This window comes from Sesamum indicum, linkage group LG5 (genome assembly GCF_026168435.1).
Source record: "Sesamum indicum cultivar Baizhima isolate 11 linkage group LG5, ASM2616843v1, whole genome shotgun sequence".
Lineage (NCBI taxonomy): Eukaryota > Viridiplantae > Streptophyta > Magnoliopsida > Lamiales > Pedaliaceae > Sesamum > Sesamum indicum.
Genome location: NC_142661.1, coordinates 17,021,480 through 17,044,677, shown reverse-complemented (window position 1 = coordinate 17,044,677; position 23,198 = coordinate 17,021,480). Strand labels below are relative to the sequence as shown.

General features: G+C 32.8%; 3 protein-coding genes across 3 annotated transcripts; 1 reads left to right on the top strand and 2 right to left on the bottom strand.

Moving 5' to 3' along the window:
• Nucleotides 1-5,207: 5,207 nt before the first annotated feature.
• On the top strand, nt 5,208-13,023 carry LOC105161955 (Riboflavin synthase-like superfamily protein). Its single transcript, XM_011079837.3, has 14 exons — nt 5,208-6,181; nt 6,311-6,470; nt 7,043-7,091; nt 8,498-8,611; nt 9,279-9,677; nt 9,758-10,141; nt 10,224-10,319; nt 10,734-10,849; nt 10,961-11,131; nt 11,206-11,362; nt 11,440-11,628; nt 11,791-11,919; nt 12,053-12,131; nt 12,772-13,023. Exons 1-14 carry the CDS (start codon nt 5,590-5,592, stop codon nt 12,879-12,881), a joined length of 2,745 nt encoding a protein of 914 aa, XP_011078139.3. The 5' UTR covers nt 5,208-5,589; the 3' UTR covers nt 12,882-13,023.
• On the bottom strand, nt 12,013-15,472 carry LOC105161957 (uncharacterized). The gene is made up of 3 exons (XM_011079838.3): nt 15,184-15,472; nt 13,780-13,949; nt 12,013-12,267 (listed from the first exon to the last, which is right to left on the bottom strand). The coding sequence occupies exons 1-2, from the start codon at nt 15,372-15,374 to the stop codon at nt 13,814-13,816; spliced, it is 327 nt and encodes a 108-aa protein (XP_011078140.1). The 5' UTR covers nt 15,375-15,472; the 3' UTR covers nt 12,013-12,267; nt 13,780-13,813.
• An 807-nt stretch (nt 15,473-16,279) lies between these two features.
• Nucleotides 16,280-19,974, bottom strand: LOC105162008 (putative flavin-containing monooxygenase 1). Its single transcript, XM_020693893.2, has 5 exons — nt 19,494-19,974; nt 18,467-18,707; nt 17,670-17,848; nt 16,831-17,186; nt 16,280-16,642 (listed from the first exon to the last, which is right to left on the bottom strand). The coding sequence occupies exons 1-5, from the start codon at nt 19,917-19,919 to the stop codon at nt 16,375-16,377; spliced, it is 1,470 nt and encodes a 489-aa protein (XP_020549552.2). The 5' UTR covers nt 19,920-19,974; the 3' UTR covers nt 16,280-16,374.
• Nucleotides 19,975-23,198: the final 3,224 nt, after the last annotated feature.

Below are 23,198 nucleotides of genomic sequence, written 5' to 3'. Positions count from 1 at the left end.
CCCCCCCCCTTTAAAGAAAAAAGAATATTTATTGAGAATAATATAATCTATAAATTAAAGAATCAAAATTTGTTAAACGGCCATTTTATTTAAAAGTTTTAACTATTAAAGAGAAAAATAAATGTTAATATTTAGACGCGACATCATTATCTGTAATGGAATGAGATCATTTGAACTCGGGATTTATTGTTTGGTTTGACTCTAATACCATGTTAAACGACCACCTCATTTAAAAGATAAAGTTGTTAATATAAAAATGAGAATAATTTAATATTAGGGTAAATTACAACGAGCTCCCATGAGATTTAACATAATTACAAATACCCTTTATTGTTTGAAAAATTATCAATACCTCCTTTATTTTAACATTCGTTTAATAATTAGCCTAATCTATTACTCTCCGTGATGTTTTCATCAATTTTTTGTGGTGAATTGATCAAAATACCATTGTGAATTATTAATTATAATATAAAATTTTCTATGGACTAAGTGAATATTTTTTTTATAATTTTACCATTTACCCCATTTGATTTTTTACAAATTCTTATTTTTAAAAAAAAAAAAAATATAACAAATGTAAAATTGACAAGTCTTCAAATTATAAAATTTTTATAATTTTTAAATAACGAACAATATTTATAATTATATCAAATTTTAGAAAAACTCGTTTAATTTGTGGTTAATGTTGGTACATATGCTAAGAAGATGGTGTGGTATTAAAATGAGACCACCTACCACTTCGTAGAAATTGTGGCAGTTCGTTACTCGGGGAGGAGGGGTGGCATACACGACCTTGTCTCATGCCTTTCCATCCATATAAATTATATATATATATATATATATATTCCCTATTAAAATATCATTATTAGATTGAGCTCAACTTGGATATGTATATTCCACCATAATATTATTATATTATCTTTACCCTATTATTTAATTTTATTTGTTACATATATATATATATATGTATCATTAAATTTTTGGTTTACGACTTTCACAATATTGCTTTTTGCTTTTTTAATAAAATTAGAGTTAATTATAGTTGGATCTCATTTAAAAATATAAAATTATATTTTCTTGTAAAAAAAAAATTATGAAATTACACTTACAACTCTCCAAAATTCATTATTCATACCAAGCCCCGTTTCGTTAGAATTTGAATGAAAAATATTGATCTTAGCAATATATTATACATATTATGAATTTTTTAATTTTACTCCTTATTTAATATCCTTATGTAATAATTGATATTTATAAGAAAAAAATATAATGATATTTACCCCACTCCATATATATTATTAATTTATCCGTTTATAAATATAAAAATATACATGAGAAAGTTAAATAAGGGATAAAATTTAAAAAATTATATAATTATTTTTACTAACATCAGTATTTTTCATCAAACCCTAATAGAAGAGCGTCAGGTATAAACAGATAATTTTCGTAGAGAGTGAGTGTAACTTTTAAAAATTTTTTGAGAAAATGTATAATTTCGTATTTTTAAGAGAATTTAAGTATAATTAACTCTTAAGATAAATGAACTAATAGGGACTAGTTCAATCGGGAAGTTGACTGCCCATAAATTTGAAAATCTATTGGTACAACAATTGTCTGATTAATTATAAATATTTAATATTGATAATTGGTACGTTGGTTGTTCAAATTGAAATTAATAACAGAACTATAATCGATTCATTCCAAGAAAAAGAATAAAAAATAAATAAGGAATCAACGACGTAGTCAACTATTTACAAACTCAAGGTTTTTTTTCCCTTGGTAGACCCCATGATAAATAATTAATTAGAGTTCAATTCCGTACAATAAAATAATACGTATATATATATATATATATATATATATATATATACTAAATTATGATCACCAAACACATGCCTAAGCTTCACAATATATTATGAAGATATGTTAATTCAAGTAGGAGGTCGAGATCGAGGTAGTTCTAAAAATATTTTAAATAAAGCATAAAATTGGAAAAAAGAAAAGATCGTTAGGTTTGTTGAGAGGTTCTCAATTAAAATTTTTCGATACTTAAGCCAGCTCAAGATAGAAATAGAATAATGAGAATTGAAGATACTTGTTGATTGTGATTGTAATAAATATGTCTTATTGTAATATACGTTAGGTTCAAATCTCATTGACGCACGTTTATAAAAGAAAAATTTCACGAGGGACGTATTTAGATATTAACACTAAATTATTCTTCTCTCTGATAGTTTAAAAACTTTTAAATCAGGTAGTCGTTTAATGTGGTATCGGTGTCAGATCAAACAAGAGGTTATAAGTTTGAATCTCATTGCCACCCAATTATAAAGAAAAGGTGGACTGGAGAGTCTAAAATTAATCGACTTTCCATATCCGATTTACAATTAATAATTATAATATGTTCGAACAAGCCATTTGCTATTAACATAAACTAGATTGCTTTTGCCGACGAGGTCTTACTTGATCGACTGAGTTGATGGTTTATAACTAAAAAGGTTATTAGTTCAAGTTTCACAAGTGTGGGTATATGTCTGGGTACTTCTAAAGTAGTTTGTTGTTTTTTTGTTTCACATGTATTTGTTGATTTAAATTATTGATGTATTGAATCAGTCATTGAATTTGAATGTATTGACTGATGTAACGAGCCGCATACTACTTAAAAAAAAAATAGAATGATTACACTGCCTCCCATAAAGTTTAGGTGTAATTACGTAGACCCCCTATGGTTTGAAAAATTACATCTAATACCTTAAACGTTTGTTTTCGTCTAATAAATAGATCCCTCCACCAGTCAAACTTTTCGATTTTGTTGATATTAGCAAAAAGCAAAATTCATTGAAAGTCCATATCTACCCACAATTGACTTATTACTGATTAGTTGCAGCCTGCAAGTTACACAAATTATCAAATTATAGGAAATTTATGTATAATTATACTAAATATAAGGAGAAGGTGATGTGAATATCTAAAAAAAAAAACTAAATCATTTTGACTGAACAACTTTATTATTCCTCCCAAATTTAAAAGTGCTGTCTAATTCACTTCAAATTTTTACCTAATGCAACGACTAGATTAGACTAGAAATTTACTAAATTAAACTACAAATGCTAGTTGATAATGAACTGTAAACTTGTTTTGACCGTGTCATCATTAATTATTGGGATCATCATAATTACCCTATGATTTTCTGTTTGCCCACTTTATTACAAGTTCATATTTGGACATATTACAAATGTATGTACGGACTAATATTAAAAAAAAATTCAAGTTTGGGTGATGCAAGTGAGAAAATCATAATAAATAGGGACAAAACTAAAAAAGGGCTAATGATTAGTAGTCGTCCTTTTTTTTATGCAATTGACGTTAGAACATTAGTCATAGCTAAAAATAATAACAAATATTTCAGGTAAAATTATTAAAATTATGACAAATATTGATTTTGATGCGGCAAAATTAAAATTTTTGTACTGATTTTTATTTTAATATGGTAGATAGTAGTAATTTAGTATAATTTTTAAGTCGTGTTATTTATAAAGTAAGAAAAAATTTATTATATTTTTATAATGCGATCCTAAATATAAAATTTAAGAAAAATACAAATTTTTGCAAACATTGCCGTGAAGCCAAATGCCATCAATGGAGGCCATATCAATGAGGTTAATTAGTCAGGAGCGGTGGTAATCGAGTTATAAAGAATGTAGAACTCACTATTTTATATGGATATCTTGTGGGCTGACAGTAATCGACTTCTAATATCTTGTGGGTCAGGTTGTTCGAGTCTAACCTGTATACCAATCCAGACAGGTGGAATTACATGATGACGCCGGTGACGACACACGTCAAGTGGTGGGACCCATGTAAGTCCTACAAATACTCTAGGCCACCGTGAAAAGAGGTACCATCACTTCAATTACTTTAATCGCAAACTTAGATCGCATATTTTTCCTTCGACCTCAATTAACTTAAACATCGGAGTGTCGTCATCGAGACGAACCCGACTAGCTTAACTGTACTGTTTTATACTCAAGCCCAGTATCAGATTCGAGGAGAAAACGTGGATCGATCGTTGATCACGATCGCACGTGAACGAGCCGGATCAGTCTTTAAATGAAATTCACAGATTAAATTAAAGGAAATAAAAAAAACAAAAAATAATTAATAACCCTTTTTTTTTGCGCCGGGGGGGGGGGGTGTTCTTTTCAGCCTGTCTTGTCTTCTCTACATAGCGTAAAATTTGTCCGATGTTACATAAAGTACTGCACGACCACTTCAGTCAATTGGTCGTACTAATTTGATCAAATAGAATTGGATTTCCTAATTTATATTATATTATATTTTTTTATTCATTTACTATATATATGTATATTTTTTAAGTAGCATATACAAATATTACATTATTTATTTTAATTAATAAATTTTTTTAATATATATGACATGCATAAATTAATTAGAACACTATGCGACTCCCAATTTAACGGGTATGCCGTTGTGTTGGGTGTTCGCTTTGACTTCGTACGAATTTTAAAATTTTATTTTGAAAATATGGTTCACTAGAGAGAACAGGTCATAGGATTTATAAACTCCTCAAACTTTTTGTTTGTAACTAATATGTGATGCTTGTCTAGATCGGAACAAAAATAATAATATAATTTAATATAAAAATAAAAATAAAGAAAATTCTAATTATTGCGTACTTAGTGCTGAGGCTCCTGCTTTTCACCAACACGCATGTCTAACCTATCACACGTAATTTCTAACTAGTACTGCCCCACCCTCCATATCATTGTAAAAAAATAATTAATAATTTATTGTTTGAGCGGTGACTTTCAGAAGTCACAATTAAATATAGATATTTAATATATAAATATAGGTATATAGTTTATTTATAATTTATTTTGATATGAATTTTTTTAGTTAAAATACGGTTTATGTGAATATAATTAAATTACACAAAAAAATAAATTATTATATTATGAATTAGTTTATTATTTTTTCTTTAAAAAAAATTGGTTACATATATGGAACTTAAAAGACAAGATTGAGGGCAATGTGTGTATGATGATGTACAATAGTACCAAATTTTACCATCTAAACATGAAATCAATCGTACACATTCACACACACAACACACAAATATATTTATGTATGTATAAAGTAACAAAGTACTTCCATGGAGGGATGGGGATATATATATATATATATATATATTAACATAGTAATAAAATGGAAATGGAGGAGAGGTATTTGAAGAAATGCCAAAGCGCCAACTACTCTGCGCGTAGGCAAGACTGGGCAAGAATGGGTTGAAATTGTGTGCTTATACAGAGATGGGTTCGGTTGGGAGGTGCTTGTTTTAACATCCTTTCAGGGACGAGGCGTGTGACTCAAGCCTTCTCTCTCTCTCTCCATCTCCTCCTCATACTTTAATTTCCATTTTCATCATTTCTGATTAATTTTCACCGTTTTACGCACACAGGAGTCGCACTTGGTCTATGGAGATGGTTAATGGCGGATTAACCAGTTTCTAATGCGGTATACTGGGTGGGTTTGTGTTTGGGTTTGGATTTTCTCCTACTGAATTTGATCATGAGGACGTCTTCGTTCGGGAGCAGCTCCAAGTACAGCCGCTCCTTTGACTTGCCGGAAGTCCAGCGGGAGCCGCCGCTCTACGGCGCAATGCTGCCGGTTTACCTCAATGACTTGAGCAGGAATGTTAATGGAGACGAAATGGTTGAGGTTACACTAGAGCTTGACGATAATTCCGTGGTTTTGTGCAGCGTCGCCCCCGCGGCGACGACGACCGCCAGTCAGAATGCCGTAGCGTCGGCCGAAGACGAGTCGACCTCTAACGGATTCCTCGTGCGGAGTACATCGGCGGCGTCGAAGCTGCGGCGGATGTTCTCGTGGCGGAGGACGCCGTCGGCGAGGACGTCGACGTCGGAGGCGGAGGATCAGCACCAGGCGGCGGTGGTATCGGCGCGTGAGTTGATGAAGATGAAGGCGAAGATGATGAGGACGAAGTCGAGCGCGCAGAGAGCACTGGGCGGACTGAGATTCATCAGCAAAAGCACGTGCGGAGAATCGGATCCAAATTTGCTGTGGAAACAAGTGGAGGCGAGGTTCGAGGTGTTGGCCAAGGACGGATTACTGTCGAGGCAAGACTTCGGCGAATGCATAGGTACGTACTGATAACCCACAAAAAATATTATATATATATATATATATATGTTGAATGGGAATATATACATATATATATATAGTTTCATTTTATGCATGAATATTGATTGTGTTTTGGAATTGAGTTCAGGAATGGGGGATTCCAAGGAGTTTGCGGTGGGGGTATTCGACGCTCTGGCGCGGCGGCGGAGGCAGAAGACCAGTAGAATAACCAAGGCGGAGCTGCATGACTTCTGGCTTCAAATTTCCGACAACAGCTTTGACGCTCGTCTCCAGATTTTCTTCGACATGTTACCCTCCTCTCTCCCTCTCTCATTTATCACCGTCCATTTGCCTAAAGTGTCTTCCAGTTGGACAAAGTCACGGCGGGAATTAGTCCGTCCTTAACAAAATCAAATTTGATTTAACCAAACAATTGTAATATATTTATTATGTGATTGATATATAATTAAAAAAAATAATCAATCACATAATAAGTATATTATATTATTTTATAATTGATTTGATTCTATCAAACTTAATTTAGGTAAAAAAATTTCTTAAAAATTATTTTTAGTGCCAATTGGTTTCTTATTGCAAGAAACTTGGGGCAGCCTTTCCACTCAAAAGTTTGCATTTTTAATGGGCAATTAGCTTGAAAAGAAAAAGGATTTGAAACTGTTTTATTTAACTAATGATATTTTTCTTCCCGTTTTACACATCTTTTTTCTCTCATTAATATTTAAGATAAGAACTAAAATTTTCGTGAATAAATGAATTCCTTTTTTTTTTTAAATGGAAATAGTAAAATGCTATTTGAGAAAGTGTTTGCATAAAATAAAATCAGTTTCATCACTTACTATTTAATGGTTGATGTGCACAGGGCGGATATTAATGGAGACGGAAAAATTACAAGGGATGAAGTGCAAGAGGTATGCCTATTATTAATTCTTCTCCAAAACAAAAGACAAGTTAAAAAAAAGGATTAATTACCTTAGACCCCTCTAAAAATATAAAATTATATCTTTTCTTAAAAAAATTTTGAAATTATACTTATATCTCTCCAAAAATTTACTGTTTATACTTGACCTTTTTTTTACTAGGATGTGGATGAAAAATACTGACGTTAGCAAAAAATATTATATAAATTTCTAATTTACCCCTTATTTAATGTTTTTATACATAATTTTGTACTTTGAAGAAAAAAATCAATGATGTTAACATCACTCTATATATATATATTATATTTAGCATTTTATAAGTAGAAAAATATACATGAGAATGTTAAATAAGGAGTACAATTAAAGATTTACGTATGTTTCTTTACTTACGTTAGTATTTTCTATACAAAGTATAATGGAAGAAGGGTCATGTATAAATCGAGAATTTTTTGAAAGTGTAATTTCAAAAAAGATTTTGAGAGAAAGTGTGATATAGTATTTTTAGAGGGGATCTAAATATAATTAATTCAAAGAAAAAAAAAGAAGATAAACTTAGGTCCAACCATAATATATCTAACACATTTACATGCTTGACGAAAATCAGTAATTTTAAGGAGTATTGATATTTTAGGTGAATGAAAATTATCATAATTTGTAGATAGTATAGGGAATTTTAGTTTGAAATGAGTTTGGTCATATATAAACTAATTACACAAAAACTATAACATATTTATCATGTAGTTGACTTATAATTTTAAAGAAGTGATCAATGACATAATAAGTATATTATAGTAATTTAATTTGTTTTGATTTTTTTTTTCCACAATGTTATATACTATTATTTCTGTCATATGAGGGATTGTAATAATTCTAGGATCCAATGTTCTGAAATAATTCGACCAATAAGAAACACTAATTCAAATTAAGTTCGACCAAATCAAATCAATCATAGAGCAAATGTTATATACTTACCATAAAATTGATCACTTTTCTCGAATTGTATATCAATTACACAATAAGATATTGCCCTTACTACATAATTGGTTCATGTGCGACCAAATTCAATTGAGATTAGAACTCCCCAGTATTTCGAGTGAGTAATCCAAAATCATTATTAAATCATGTGTTTGTTCTGATTTACCTAATCGGAAATGGACAAAATGTCGTTGTGTCTGTATTCTAGCAAGTTTCGTTTTTCTGCAACTTGCTTCTGTGGGGAGCAAACCACTACTTTAGGGAGAAATAGGAATTTGATGTTTGATGTTTGATGTTTGATGTTGTAGTGAAGAAGTGGTGGTGACTGGTAAGGAGTTGAAAATGTATATAATTTAATAAAAGAGAAAAAGCCTGTATTTGTTTATTTTCTAATATGGGTTTGGTTATTTTGACCCAACCAGCTAATATTGCTGAGTGCTTCTGCCAATAAGCTGTCCAATTTGAAAGAACGTGCAAAGGAGTACGCTTCTTTAATTATGGAAGAGCTTGACCCTGATAATCTTGAATACATTGAGGTATCATTCACTCCCACGCATCAACTATCTTTTTAATTGGCATGTTACAGAATAATTGTTCCAATTGTAAAATTGAGGTTAGGTTTTATAATCAAAAGATTACGGTCACAAATCATATGAATCAAGATGTATATCTATTTTCATAGCAGTTTATATTTATTTATTTCTTTTAAATGTATTTGATTCAGAATTATTAATGTAGATATAGCGAATGATGTAATTAATCACGTTGTACATAAAGATAATTTCTGCAAATAGCTACCTCACTAGCCTTGACCTACTATCGGCGCCCCAGTATTAACAGAACGAAAGTTCGGACAAAGTCCTACTTGGATTCCCTCGACCCTGCACCCAGAGCACTTTATATTGAGTTGCTTCAGATGTGGCAACATAACCAGACATTGGGCATATGATTATATCTGAATCATTCAATGCAAAGTGCATCGGATGCATTTTCAAATAGACCGTCCTAGAAACAAGTCTAGAAAGATTCCATGGACCCATTTCCTAACTAGTAAATTTATTGCTAAAATTAGATTAATCACCCCTCTATAATTAAATAAATAAATAAATAAGTTTACTTAAAGATGGGTCTACAGTAGAACACCTACTATGGGGTAAAGTTATACAAAGGAGAAAGAGTTCCCCTAATTTTCCTTGTATTCAGTTATGGCAGTTGGAAGCACTTCTTCTGCAAAGGGACAATTATATGAACTACAGTAGACCTCTAAGCACAGCAAGTGTAGGATGGAGCCAGAATTTGAGCAGTGTTATGCTGAACAAACTAGGGTCCCTCCTACTGGACAACTGGCAGAGAGGCTGGATTTTAGTTCTATGGGTTTTGGCCATGGCTGGCCTTTTCACCTGGAAGTTTCTTCACTACAGGCAAAAAGCAGCATTTCAGATAATGGGTTACTGCTTAACAACAGCCAAAGGAGCTGCTGAAACACTCAAACTCAACATGGCCCTAATCCTTCTACCAGTTTGCCGTAATATACTGACGTGGCTAAGATCTACAAGAGCCAGAGTACTCTTCCCTTTCGATGACAACATTAACTTTCATAGGGTAAGAAATACTTACAGAGCAAGAATCCGAAGTGATCTTGTGTGTTCCTTGCCTGAACTAGTCTTGACTTTCACCTGCAGGTTATTGCATTTGCTATAGCGATTGGAGTTATGGTACATGCAGGAGTTCATTTATCATGTGATTTTCCTCGTCTGGTTAGATCATTGCCAGAAAAATTTGAACTAATTGCTGCTGATTTTAATGGTGAAAAACCCACCTATACCAGCCTGCTGAGTACTGTTACCGCCACTACTGGGATTGTCATGGTTGTGTTGATGATAATCGCCTTTACGCTAGCTACAAGGAGCTTTAGAAGAAATGGGGTGAAGTTGCCACCACCATTGAACAGACTAACTGGATTCAATGCATTCTGGTATTCCCATCACCTTCTGGGTCTAGTCTATGTATTACTTCTGATCCATGGGACCTTCTTGTTCTTGGTTCACCAATGGTACAAGAAAACGGTAAGGAAGCATATGAACAATACCAACATGCATTGAGCTAGTCTACTATAGCAACACTAATATATATTATTGGATGCGACAGACATGGATGTACATATCTGTTCCCCTGCTTCTTTATATAGCTGAAAGAAGTCTGAGAACTCGCAGGTCAGAACATTATGCAGTTAAGATTTTGAAGGTAATTGACTGCATTTTAGTTTCGTCTCTCTCTAAAACCATTTAAAACTTTAGGAGCAACATGAGATCAAATCATAACTTCATAGATGAACACATTGCATGGAAGATTCTATTAATATAAATAAGTTAAAGTGATGAAGTAAAAATACCATTAACGCACAATGGCTATTTGCAGATACCAAGTCAACACACTACTATATATAGAACAAACCATTTTAATCTAAGAAAGCACATTCCCAGATGAAGAACAAGGACAATATGTTGGCATTACTGCAGAAGATGCCTAATATTGTCCAAGTGGACACATTCTCATAGTGGAGCTCTATTAACTTGATATATAATCCATCATGGCTACATTTTACCTGAACTACAATGATAGGGCCCATAACTCTTTCGTGTCTTTTTTATTCACTAGGTTTCTGTACTACCGGGAGGTGTCTTCAGCTTGGTCATGGCAAAGCCAAATGGATTTAAATATAAAAGTGGACAGTATATATTTCTGCAATGTCCTGCAATCTCCTCCTTTGAATGGTGAGCATCACATTACATACACTCACTCACATACACAAGAATAAATGCATATGTACATGCGTCTGTATGCGCACACTCAGCAAGTACTCATATGAATTCATATTTCTCCAGGCATCCTTTTTCACTCACTTCAGCACCAGGAGACAATTATCTGAGTGTTCATATCCGTACAGTAGGTGATTGGACACAAGAACTCAAGCGAGTGTTTACAGAAGATAATAGTTCAACATGTGTGATTGGTCGAGCTAAATTTGGAGCTTTGGGAAATGTTCATCAAACTGGGTAATGTGACCAAATTATTTTATCACATTCATTTAAAGATGACTTTAGGATGAACAATCACTTTCTTGGTACAGTCTACCTAAATTGCTTGTTGATGGACCCTACGGAGCACCGGCACAAGACTACCAGAACTATGATGTATTACTTCTTGTAGGACTTGGAATCGGGGCCACTCCTTTCATAAGTATCCTCAAGGATCTCTTGAACAATACTAGATCAGATGATCAAATGGTACGGCCAGAAATACTTTTATTGCAGTAACAGTTATTTAATCAAATTTTGCAATTGAATTCCCGTTGTTGGCTTAGGACTCCAACACAGACACCAGTCGATCAGATGATAGCTCAAATAGTTTTACCTCTTCATGCGACACATCAAGCGGAAAGAAGAAATCACAGAAGACGAGGAGGGCACATTTCTACTGGGTAACCAGGGAACCTGGGTCCTTTGAGTGGTTCAAGGGAGTGATGAATGAAGTAGCAGAGATGGATCACAAGGTATTGCTCTTCCAACTTGGGCAATACATTTTAGCTGAATACATAGAATGTAGAATTGAATATCTTTTCTTTTTTGTGATATATTCCAAGGTAATAATCCTTTTAGCCAAATATATAGAATGATAAATTTTAATATCTTTTTTTTTAATCAAAATGGAATAGGATCAAATTGAGATGCACAATTATCTAACAAGCGTTTATGAAGAGGGTGATGCAAGATCAACTCTGATCACCATGGTGCAGGCTCTAAATCATGCTAAACATGGGGTTGATATCCTTTCTGGCACTAGAGTAAGATCTATACCCTTATACTACCAACCAATAAGAACACTGTAACAGCCATGGGGTTTATAATGTAAACAATTAAGAGTAGAACACTTCTAATTACTAAATAAAAAAGATTTCGCCACATTTTCCATTTCAGGTAAGGACACATTTTGCAAGGCCCAACTGGAAAGAAGTGTTCAATAAAGTAGCTGCGAAGCATCCGTGTTCAACAGTAGGTAAAAGGATTTCTGACCCGATTCACCAATAAGATAACATGCCCATGTGTCTTGATTATATCCTGATCTTATTGAGCTCCTGCTTTCATGCTCTCAAATTGTTCCAGGTCATTGACAGACATATGATTTGAATAACCTGTCAACAGAACACATAACTCAAGCGATAAATTTTTAAATAACATGACTACATGAGTTGAATCCAATTATGTACTTCATAATATTTCATCAGGAACTGAAAGATAGATGACAATAGATCACAACTGAATTTGGGAGATGTTCATAAGCATGCACTGAGTAGAATTTTTTGCTTTTGGGGGATCTGCTTTGCTGTTCCTTAGGACCTCGATTATTAGTGTCTTACAGGGTCTGGTACTTGAGCTCAAGTGGCAAAAAATTGTTATGCAAACTAAAAAGTAATCCCGCTGAAGCTACCACTACAAAGTTCTTTTCAGTGACATGGCAATTATGGCTACGCTTGTATCATTGGCCCCAAGAACCGGAATCCTCGAGCGAGGTTACAGGCTAACTAAATAATAATTAAGATGAAGACACTGTTATGAAGCTCTTTTTCAATGTCATAGCAACTATTTAAGAACTGGTTGATATAGAGTATTAACAGAACTAACTCATCAATGTGCAGGTGTTTTCTACTGTGGGTTGCCGATCTTAGCAAAGGAGCTGAAGAAGTTATCACAAGAATTGACTTATAAGACATCCACAAGATTCGAATTTCACAAGGAATACTTCTAAGCAAGAAGATCTCAACTAACCATACAAGCGGATTTGTAATTATTTATGTATATGAGGATATAACATACATTTCTTCAGATAGTGCAAAAATCATACAAATAGCATAGCCATATATATAAACACAATAGAGGTTCATTTGAAAGCTGGGTAAAAATTGGGGACAATGGATTGTAGAAGGGGGGGGGGGGGGGGGAACATGTATTCATTCTATGTAATTAAATAATATGAACACCAAAAGGTATTAATCATTATTCAGTTAGTTTTTGCTTCAAAATGACATTGCAAATCATAGGGGAAGGAGTTTAAGATTTAGTTGAAAGATGCAGCACGAAGAGGAAGGTAGAGGAGGTACAGGGAAAATATTGGCTGCGGTTTACGCACTATATGCATAAACCAATATCACTTACTATACAATCTAGTGCAATCAAGGATATCACACTTGAAGGGGCAAAAAGAAAACCAATAATGCAAAGCCTGTTAACCAAGGATAGTCAAAAGGACAATAGCATCAATGTACGTGGACCATTGAAGAATGAATTTCTGTGTGGTGTGATGTCTATGCAGAAATGACTTTTTCTTGAATAAGATGGGGAAAAATGGTATGGGATATAGAGCATTGAAAAATATCAAGTTCGAAATGTTGAACTTTCATAATTCCATACGAAAGAAGTTGTAGAATGAGAAATATGGGATCTATATACCTTCAATAAACTAAAAGAAAAACAAGACTAGACACATTATATAATCTAACAAAGTAAAGTAGCTCCAAGATAAATTTACATCCAACTAGTAACAACAGATTAGAAATGCAATTTAAATTACATCATAAAGAGTCCCCATTTGTTGCAAATACCAGAATCTTAATCTTCAAAGAAGCTTTCTCTAGGGTTTTAAGTACCTCATGTAATATTCAAAATCCAGAGTCTAACTTTTCAATCATCCTTCAACCTCCGCAGAAGTTTTGATGCCCAGCGACGGACACGTCGCTTCAGGGTGTAACCAACAAATATTCCAGCAACAAAGCAAATTGCACAAAGCTTTGAGCAAGTCCATAGTGACACAAATTGTCTGCATTAAAAGATTCATTATCAAATATGTTAAAGCGTTTCCTCTTATTTTCTGATTTAGATAGATGGTTTTCAACAAGGACCAATTCCACAAGGGAATAGAGATCTCATGAAACTGTCAGAAATAGAGTGAGACACCATAAGCTGGAAAGAGTGTCTGCTCTGACTAATTTGTAGAGCTGGGGAAATTACCACAATTAAAGATTCAAATTCCCACAGCTAAGAGTACAAAGACCCAATCAGGAATTTCACATAGGAAGTTATCAAAAATCAAAACAGTGAGAAGGCAAATCCAACTGACATCTACAAGCAAAATTTTACAATTGCCATATAACATAAGGAATATGTAGATAAGGCTATTGATTTAAGTAAATCCATCAACCGAACAGCATATGCTGCTAACGTTTTCAATACAGAATTTTTTAACTGTTTCGCAATTTTATGATTAAAATCATTTTCCAAGATTAGGGATTCATCAAATTTGTCGCCTTCTGATTACATGTATGGCTGCCCGCCTTCACACACTTAGTAGACCAATAAACCACTAGAGCAGATAAATTACAATGGGAAATTTTGATGTTTCTGGGCCCATGAATCCAAACAACAGTATCCAATTCCACACCTTGAGGAGCCATTTCAAAATGTAGCAGAGTCGCTACACTATGTTCTCATGTCTAAACTTTCTCATTGAAATACAGCTTCACTTACCGTTCATTCGTTGGTATTTTTCGCACTCCTCTTCTCAACCACCTTTTTAATTGACCAAATATCAGATTTGAATAAGAATTCAAAGATCATTAAGATTATTCCTGCCATTTCCTACTACAACTACAAAATTTGAGATTACAGCTAAAAGAATTCTAATTAAAAATATTTGATCAACCTAACAGCAGCTAAATCAAATCCAAACCAATGGTACCACAATCTGACGCAACATAAAGTAATGGAGAAATTACTACAAAAACATCTCATATTTACTTCCTCCTTGAACATTAAGAGAGATAAAAGTTGGGCCTCTCACTTTCTCAACAAATCAAAATCCTGCATCAATACACCTAATAAAATAAATTAAAATATCCAGAAATCAGTTTTCAGTCTCCCCAAATTTCATTGTATCACCAGTTACAAAGCCCAAATGCAAACACGAAAACACCCTAAATATATTTAATCAGCAGAAGCTACAACTTTCTAGCACATAGTAGAAAGAATGCAATAGCTAAATGGGTCTTTCTCACCTCGGCGATCGGGCCAGTAGCATGCGAGACTGATCAGTAGATAAAGCAGAAGAGGATCCAAGTCCGGATGAGGAAGAAGCAGAATCGATGGATTTAGCTTTCTCTAAAGAAGCAGCATAAGAGCTGAGTTTTGCTGTTGATTCCTGCGCCTGTGACATCGCACTTCGATATGCTTTCTGCAGTTCCTCCATTTTCACTCAGATTGTTATCATCAGGTAGTTAAAAAACGGGAATGTAATGAATTAGGGTTTACGACTTCATCAATTTCAGAGGTTTTAGGAATTCGGGCGGTTGATGTGTGGAAATAATTATAGATTTGACCCTGCTATTTAGCTTAATATCTTAAACTCCATAGAAGTTTGGAAAATTCCTTAACACTCCCCTGAATTTAAAGTATTGGTCCAATTTAGTCTAAAAATACCATCTCTGATCTCACACATTATGTTTTATTGATTGCATTATTGGGCATTTGTTGGATATTTTTTTTTTTAGGCAAACCGATTATAATCATGATCTCAGTCACTGACGATTATAACAATCAATATATTAATTATCAATATTAAATATTTATATTTAATTAACTACTATTATTAATAAATATAACTACTATTAAGTTAAAACATAAACCACACGTTGATAAGATTTAAACACATAATTTTATAATTATTGGGCCAACAACTTTATCAATTAAGTTAGGCCTCATTGCACTAAAAGAAATAAGATTTTTAACTATGATTAATTATTATAGTTGAAAGTAAAATATCGTGGTGGTTACTAATTAATCACAATTACACAATGGCTATTAGCCGTTGTTTTTACAAGTAAAGTCAAAACATTTACTACTGCTACAATTATGGCAAATATTTTGACTATAAAGTTTTTTCATAGCAAATGCTGATTAATCATGGTCACAATTTAAATTTTGATATTTATTTTCTCAAACTATAAAAAATTAGTATTGGTTTAATACGATTTTTAAGTCATAGTGATGTGTAGTATAGGAAATGATAATATATATATATATATATATATATTAGTTGTTATGACACGCCGTTCCTGTGTGTATATCATAAATAAATTTCTTTTTTATACAGTCTATATATATATATATTGGTGTTTACATATTTGTTTGAAGTTCTAAACAAAAAATGTATTTATTTTAGTCATTTATAATTTATAGAACTAAAAGTACTAACGACCCATCTCCTCACAAATTTCATCACTGTGGTTTATGCTGAAGGTGGAAATGCAGCTCCGTTTGTAAAATCTTGAGGCCTTCCTCATTATGTCCATCTCTTTCCCTATTTGATCCATCATTTTCTCGACGCTCGGGAGCTTGAATTTGCCGTCTACTAACCTCGACAGCCATTTGCACCGTATTTCAGCTGTGTGCAGATTTGAAACGCTCTCGATGTAACCCACAAATGCCGTGTTAGGAATCATAGGGTTGATTGTGCCCCTGCAATCAAACAACAAATTAAGAGAGCGCGCGTATCGGATGCAGCGTGCCTGCTCACTACTTATATATAAGGTAAAAGCATCCACCCACTTTAAAGAACATAAATAAATTCAATTTTAGTCCTACGACTTAAATAGAGTGGCATTTTTGGTCCTGTACAAATCGAGTTTTAAAGTTACATTAATTACCTGTACAAGGGCATCATGCCAGAAGGAAGCTCGAGTAGGCTACGAAAAGGGTCTGGAACTATAGCTTTGAGCTTGTGTTTGCCATCAAAACCAGTAGCAAGAACCACAACGTCAGCATCCAATCTGCTGCCATCCTCCAACTCAATCCCTCCCTCCCAAAACCACCACTTGGAACAACCTAATCTTTTGAAACCTATCTTCCCTTTGTCGGCTTCTGTGAAGAAATTTTCAGGCAAGATTGCCATCTGACACGACGCGTAGTCTTCTTCGAAAGGGTGATCAGGTTTCAGACCGTACTTCTCCAGTGGAAGCTTCCATGTTAAGTACCACTCGATCACCTTCGATATTGTTCTTCTCTGTTAAAACAACGCAAAAAGACTTGCTTTAGAGCATGTTTGGTTCTCGTGAGCTAACTTTTTAAAACATCTTATAAGATATTATTAAGTGTTTTTCTAAGTTTTTAGGAAACGAGCTAATTATAAAGTTGAAAATTGAGATGTTCGGAGCTTGTAAGCTCTTCTGATCCCGCAGTTTACGATCTTTGCACATTTGATTCCATATGATATATTATAGTATTTTTGGTCCCATAGGATAAAAATTGTGGCACATTTGGTCCCATAAGATAAAAAATTAATATAGGATTTTTGGTCCTAAATACTATAATTTTTAGCCTATTGGACCAAATACGCTAAATCCGTAATCTGTTGGTCCAAAAATGCAAACACTCTCTATTGTGTGGGACTAAATCAAAATGTAGTTCCCCTATTAAAATCAAACATGAATTTGTTTGTGTTTTGGATGAAAATTGAAAAAGAAAACCCTAAAATGTAGAGGCTGACCATGGGAGAGAGCATGTGGCAGAGGAGTGTCCTGAGGAATCCCTGATTAGGTCTTTGATGTAGGAACTGGGATGCCCTAGTTGAATAGAACATGGAAAAGGGCAAACCCCAAACTGAATAATGTGGAACTGTCCAGTGCAATGTTCTTACGACCATCGTGCACGCTTGCCCATCCGCTCCTGCAACCACGGTCCAGACACCCCATTACATGATCATTCATAAGTTGAACTCATACGATCATGGGATGTAGGGAAAAGTATAATACTTCACGATCCATGTTTGAATTCACCAACTACTTTATATACACATCGAGAAATCTGAAAAATATCACTTTTGATACCATATCTTGGGCCAGTAGCTTTTCGTTCAATGGTACCATAAATTACAATAATTCTCATTTTTAGTTATTTCGTCAGAATCCTTTAGTTATTTGATGAAAATTAATTACAGAGCACATGATCGTTAACTCTTCGTCCTTCTGGATAACGACACGTGGCTTTTTCTATCAAAATACTAAAGGAATACAATAAAATGACTAAAACTGAGGAATGAGACCACTAACGAGAATCCCATAATTAATGGGACGAAAAGTATATTAACCCTAATACAAAACAAAAAATGCAATTCTCACTGAAGAAAGATACAACAAATCGAAGTCTTGTGTTCACATAATCTTGAAAACACACACTAGAACACAAATTGAAGTTTCTCTAGTTATATAGTGTGTGGCTGTCTGGACGTGGACATATAAATATGTAAATGGGAAATTAATTGAGAGTCGTAAATTAGGTAGGTACCTTGGTTAGCTTCAGCACATTCGACGGCCAAATCGATAGCAGATTTCTTGTAGCCAACTATGAGAACCTTGTTGCCTTTTAGCAACCGGATGGATTCCTCTTGGTCGAGCTTGCAATAATCAAGAGTGTGCACTACTTTCCCTTGAAATACTTGGGGGCATTTGTTGTCTGGGAATTTAGGTATCACGGGAATATCCCCATATTTTCCGGTACATATCACCAGAAATTCGAATCCATACCACTTCACCATAATAAAATAAAATCAGTCTTTGAAATTAAAGTTAAAAATCAAATTAAAACTAAAACTTAATTGGTGAAGTATTTTTTTTGTTTTTTAATGCAAGAATTGATGAAAATTATCTACTATAATGTAACAACTTCCATTTTAATGAAGTAAAAACGGTTATTTGAATTTCAAAAAATCAAGAGAAGATTTCAAACTTTATAATCTCAATTATTTTTCTGATAACATATTAAACGATCGGTGCCCGATATAAATTATTTAAACATATATATATATATATATATATATATTTTTACGTGCATGCCTTACAACATTTCCTCCACCCACACATGCAGAATCTTTCTTTTATAAATGAGTGTTAATAAGATTGGAACCCAGGACTACTCTGACTATGACAGGATGTTAAGCGACGACCTATCTAAAAATTTTAAATTTAGAAAGAATAATTATTTAATATTAATATCTTAACATAACTAATTTGATTTTTTTTTTCTGAATGAAAAAAATTATTCGTCTTTAATATCATTTACGTCCCAATAATCATCAATACGTATGGACAATAAATTCAATGAAAAAAAAAAACAAGAACCATTTGAAATTATTAAGAAAAACAATTATATTAACAAGAAATTCTAATTTGGATAGGATTGGCCATACCTAAATTAATTATATGCTAAGTATAATACTCTTGTCGGTGTACAGTTTAAAAAAAGTGATTAATCACGTACCAGATATATCATACTTGCCAAACCGATTTTGTGTAAGAATTTTACTTAGATTAACCTGAATTGTTTCAGATTGAGTGGTCTGAACTCCGACTTCCCAAACTGGGTGGCCACGCAACAAGCTTCCGTACTCACCCGACTTCTCCAACTCCCCTACAAAACGTATTTCCACCACCTTGGAGTTGAACCTCACGAGTTTCAGGACATCGAAGTGTGTCGCATACGAATGCAAATACTCCAATACTTCCTTGTAAGAAGGGAAACTGCAGGAATTGTTGTCCCTCTGCGCCCAAGGGAAATCCGAGAACTCGTAGTCGCATCGAGGGGTTTGCAGCCTCGTCGACCTGTAAGAACAGTGCTTCCACACTCCTCCGATGGAGTCGGTAGCCTCGAACACCACCGGCTCGTACTTCCGCAGCTGCTTCGCGGCCGCAATGCCGCTGATGCCGCCGCCGATGATGCCAATCTTGGACTGCGCAGCCATGATTAATTTGTTTTAATTAGTGGAATTATGTGTTTGAGTTTTGTGTTTGCGATGACGCATGGGAGGGGGGAAGGGGGAAGGGGGGGACTTTCCTGTATTTATAGATGAAGTGCATGGGAAATGAGAACTTGTGAGTCATGTTACAAAGACTTGGATGTGGGTTTCTTTAGGGTAATCATGTTAGAAAATTGTATGGTTGAATTAAGCTCCATATTCCAATAAACTTAATTCGAACTATTTTATTTTTAAAAAATTTCTATTTTTTTTATGATTTTTCAATAATTATGGCCATGGACTTGGAAGGTATGGAGCATAGAAATTCATATTATTCCTAAAAAAAAAAAAAATTAATCAAATTAACCTTAATTTTGTGAATTGGAACAAAAATTTGGGGTTTGCTAATAATTGAGCTTCTGTGGAAGTTCAATCATGCTCTTGCAACAATTTGATTAATATTTAAAAATCAAATTAAAACTAAAAATTAATAAATTAGGGTTTTGCCGGATGTTCTATTGTTTTTTACCTGTAAAAATAATTACTAATTTTAGGCAAAACTCGGAAATTCTCCAAAGACTTGAGGACTAATTAACTTGAAATTAAAGACATAGCATTTTTCTTAATTTAATACAAATTCAATTAAAGTAGGAATTTGATTCTCTCATGAGAGAAAAATTAATTACATAATTAAAGATTAAGCCAATTAATTGTTCTGATGTATACAGCTTAATTTAGAACGAATAAATCAAATTAGGCATTTGGATATGAAGGAATAATATATGGAAAAGTGAGCATCCAACAAAATAACATGAAATTCAAAGGAAAACAAATGCAAATATTTAAAATTATAATTACCCAGTTAATTATATATATATATATATATAAGATGTCTGTGTGTTTTTTTGAATTTCCAGATTATTCTACTAATTTTCAAATGGAAAGGGAAAAAGAAAAAGAAAAAAAAACCCAAATATACACATGATGTTAACAATACAAATTAAATTATGAAAGAATTTTTCAAAATTAGCCTAACAACAAAATATGATCGCCCCTAGGAAGGTTAGTAACTTTGACGTACAACCTAAAATTAATTAATTATTTAATTTTGTATGTAATTAATCCTAGTTCTGGATATAATTTCGAGCCGTCTCCTGTGAAAATTGAACTGACCAAAAAATTTCCTTAAACATAAAAAAAACAAGAAAAAACAAGTTGAAATTGCACCTTAATATTTTAAAAAATAAGTATTTAACTACCACTATATTGTGATTTTAAATCGCGCAATTTGCCACTGATTTTTATATTTTGGTGGCTACTATTGTTTTTGTCCTAATTTATTAATCAAAAAATTCAAATATTCAACTAACACTTAATTTGGTTTTCTTTCAATCCCAACACATCAAGTGCGAGTTGAATGTTCGGGTGAAGAACACAACAAGACGAAAGGATCTTAGATGCTTCTTTTTTTAAAATATTAAAATGTCTGTTGGACAATTCTTTCAATTCAAAGAGATAAATTCTGCGATGGGTATTTATATTAATTAATTATTTAAATATGCATACTTAGTAAGTCAGAATTAAAATCATATGTGTCGTGGTTGTAATTTTAATTAACGGATGAAACAGGAATTCTAACCTCAACACAATAACACACTAGGTGAATAATTAAATCTAGAGAGAGAATTCTTAGGAGAGAGAGGTTATGTAATTCTTAGGACAGAAGGAATAATGTAATTTAATTTGCATCATTTTAATTTTGACCCTTGACTTCAATCTAAACGTTCTTGACTTGTGGTCTAAAGTCAACCAACTATTCAACATTTGAAATTGTGCCCAAAGTCAGACAACCTAATACGACTTGTGAGTGACATTTACAGATGATAATAAAGAACGGGAGTGATTATTTTGATTGACAGAATACGTATAAATTATGATTCAACAATGATTATTAGTAGTTGTTTTTGCAAACAACGTTAAAATATTAGTCATAATTAAAAATTATAATAAATATTTTAATTATAATTAAAATCATGATTTATATTAAGTACTCGTCATCAAAATTGAATTATTTATATTTATTTTGTTTGATTGTGGATACCAATTTATAATATCAAAAATATATATTTATTCTTTATAGGTTTAATATCTTATTCAAATTCTTTTCCTCTACCTAATCATAATTTGCATCTATGGTTGCAGGGTCTCTACGCAGTTGACATACTACCCAAATAATATCACAGGGGGTGTTTGTAAAAAATGGGTAAATTACATTTTTGATCCATATACTTTGTTGAAATTGATTTTGGTTCCTAATTTTTTTGAAGCATAATTTTAATTCTTAATTTTTACAAATTATTACGTTTTTCTTGTTCAATCATTCAAATTAGGGTTAAAACTAATGAAGTTGGAGAACACGATTGTGTTGTCTAACACAGTCAGTCCAAAAAATAACAATTTGTAAAGATTATGATTAGGGACCAAAATTATCCCTTGAAAAAATTAGGGGCCAAAATCAATTTGGGGCAAAGTATAGGGACCAAAAGTGTAATTGTCCCTTTAAAGAATTTAAGCTTATTTCAATAGTGTTTGATTTTAGAAAAGGTGGATAAGTACAGATTAAGATGTAAAAGTTGGGAGTATTCTGAACGTATTAGTTATAAGTAGAAAAAAATTGGTGGAAAAATATTAATGTATTATCTATTTATTTGTGAAATTACCAAACTAGTCTGCTAGATATTTGGGTAACTATTAATGAGGAAGGGAAGGGCATTTTCAAATATAAAAAAATAGCAGGGTAAAGAAAAATATAAAGAAATTCAATAGATTGTTTCTACCTAACAAATTAATAGATTGCGTCTTTAGTCAAATTCACCAAATTTGTTGATATTAGTAAAAAAAAAAAAATTGAATGAGTATCTATATTTATTTTAATTGACTTATATATAATTGGTAAAATATTTCTTGATGTTGGCGACAATGTTGGGCTTAATGAGATAATCTAACTGCATAAAATAATTTCACGCCTTATTGTGCGTGTTTCTGAGTGTAAGAGAGAATGTGTGAATGTATAAATGGGGATATTTTTATTTTATGATATATTAATGTTATATAGTTTATAAGATCTTAAAAAAAAGAGGTGGGAAGTTTAACTTTTTTTTAAAGAATTTATAAGATCGAAAATATTTTATTTTGAGATTTTATAAGTTTTTTTTAAAAAAAAATTGTCAAACACTTTATTGGAGCTTATAAGCTTCCAAACATCTTATAAGATATTTTGAGGAG

What these genes read in the sequence shown, in the direction of transcription:
- LOC105161955 (XM_011079837.3), top strand. Translation starts at nt 5,590, where the DNA reads ATGAGGACGTCTTCGTTCGGGAGCAGCTCCAAGTACAGCCGCTCCTTT. An exon ending in CAAGGGATGAAGTGCAAGAG is followed by an intron (nt 7,092 to 8,497) that starts GTATGCCTATTA and finishes TGACCCAACCAG; the next exon opens with CTAATATTGCTGAGTGCTTC. An exon ending in ACAACATTAACTTTCATAGG is followed by an intron (nt 9,678 to 9,757) that starts GTAAGAAATACT and finishes TTTCACCTGCAG; the next exon opens with GTTATTGCATTTGCTATAGC.
- LOC105161957 (XM_011079838.3), bottom strand. Translation starts at nt 15,374, where the DNA reads ATGGAGGAACTGCAGAAAGCATATCGAAGTGCGATGTCACAGGCGCAG. An exon ending in CTACTGGCCCGATCGCCGAG is followed by an intron (nt 13,950 to 15,183) that starts GTGAGAAAGACC and finishes CTTTTAATGCAG; the next exon opens with ACAATTTGTGTCACTATGGA.
- LOC105162008 (XM_020693893.2), bottom strand. Translation starts at nt 19,919, where the DNA reads ATGGCTGCGCAGTCCAAGATTGGCATCATCGGCGGCGGCATCAGCGGC. An exon ending in CTCAATCTGAAACAATTCAG is followed by an intron (nt 18,708 to 19,493) that starts GTTAATCTAAGT and finishes ATTATGGTGAAG; the next exon opens with TGGTATGGATTCGAATTTCT. An exon ending in GCCACATGCTCTCTCCCATG is followed by an intron (nt 17,187 to 17,669) that starts GTCAGCCTCTAC and finishes TTGTTTTAACAG; the next exon opens with AGAAGAACAATATCGAAGGT.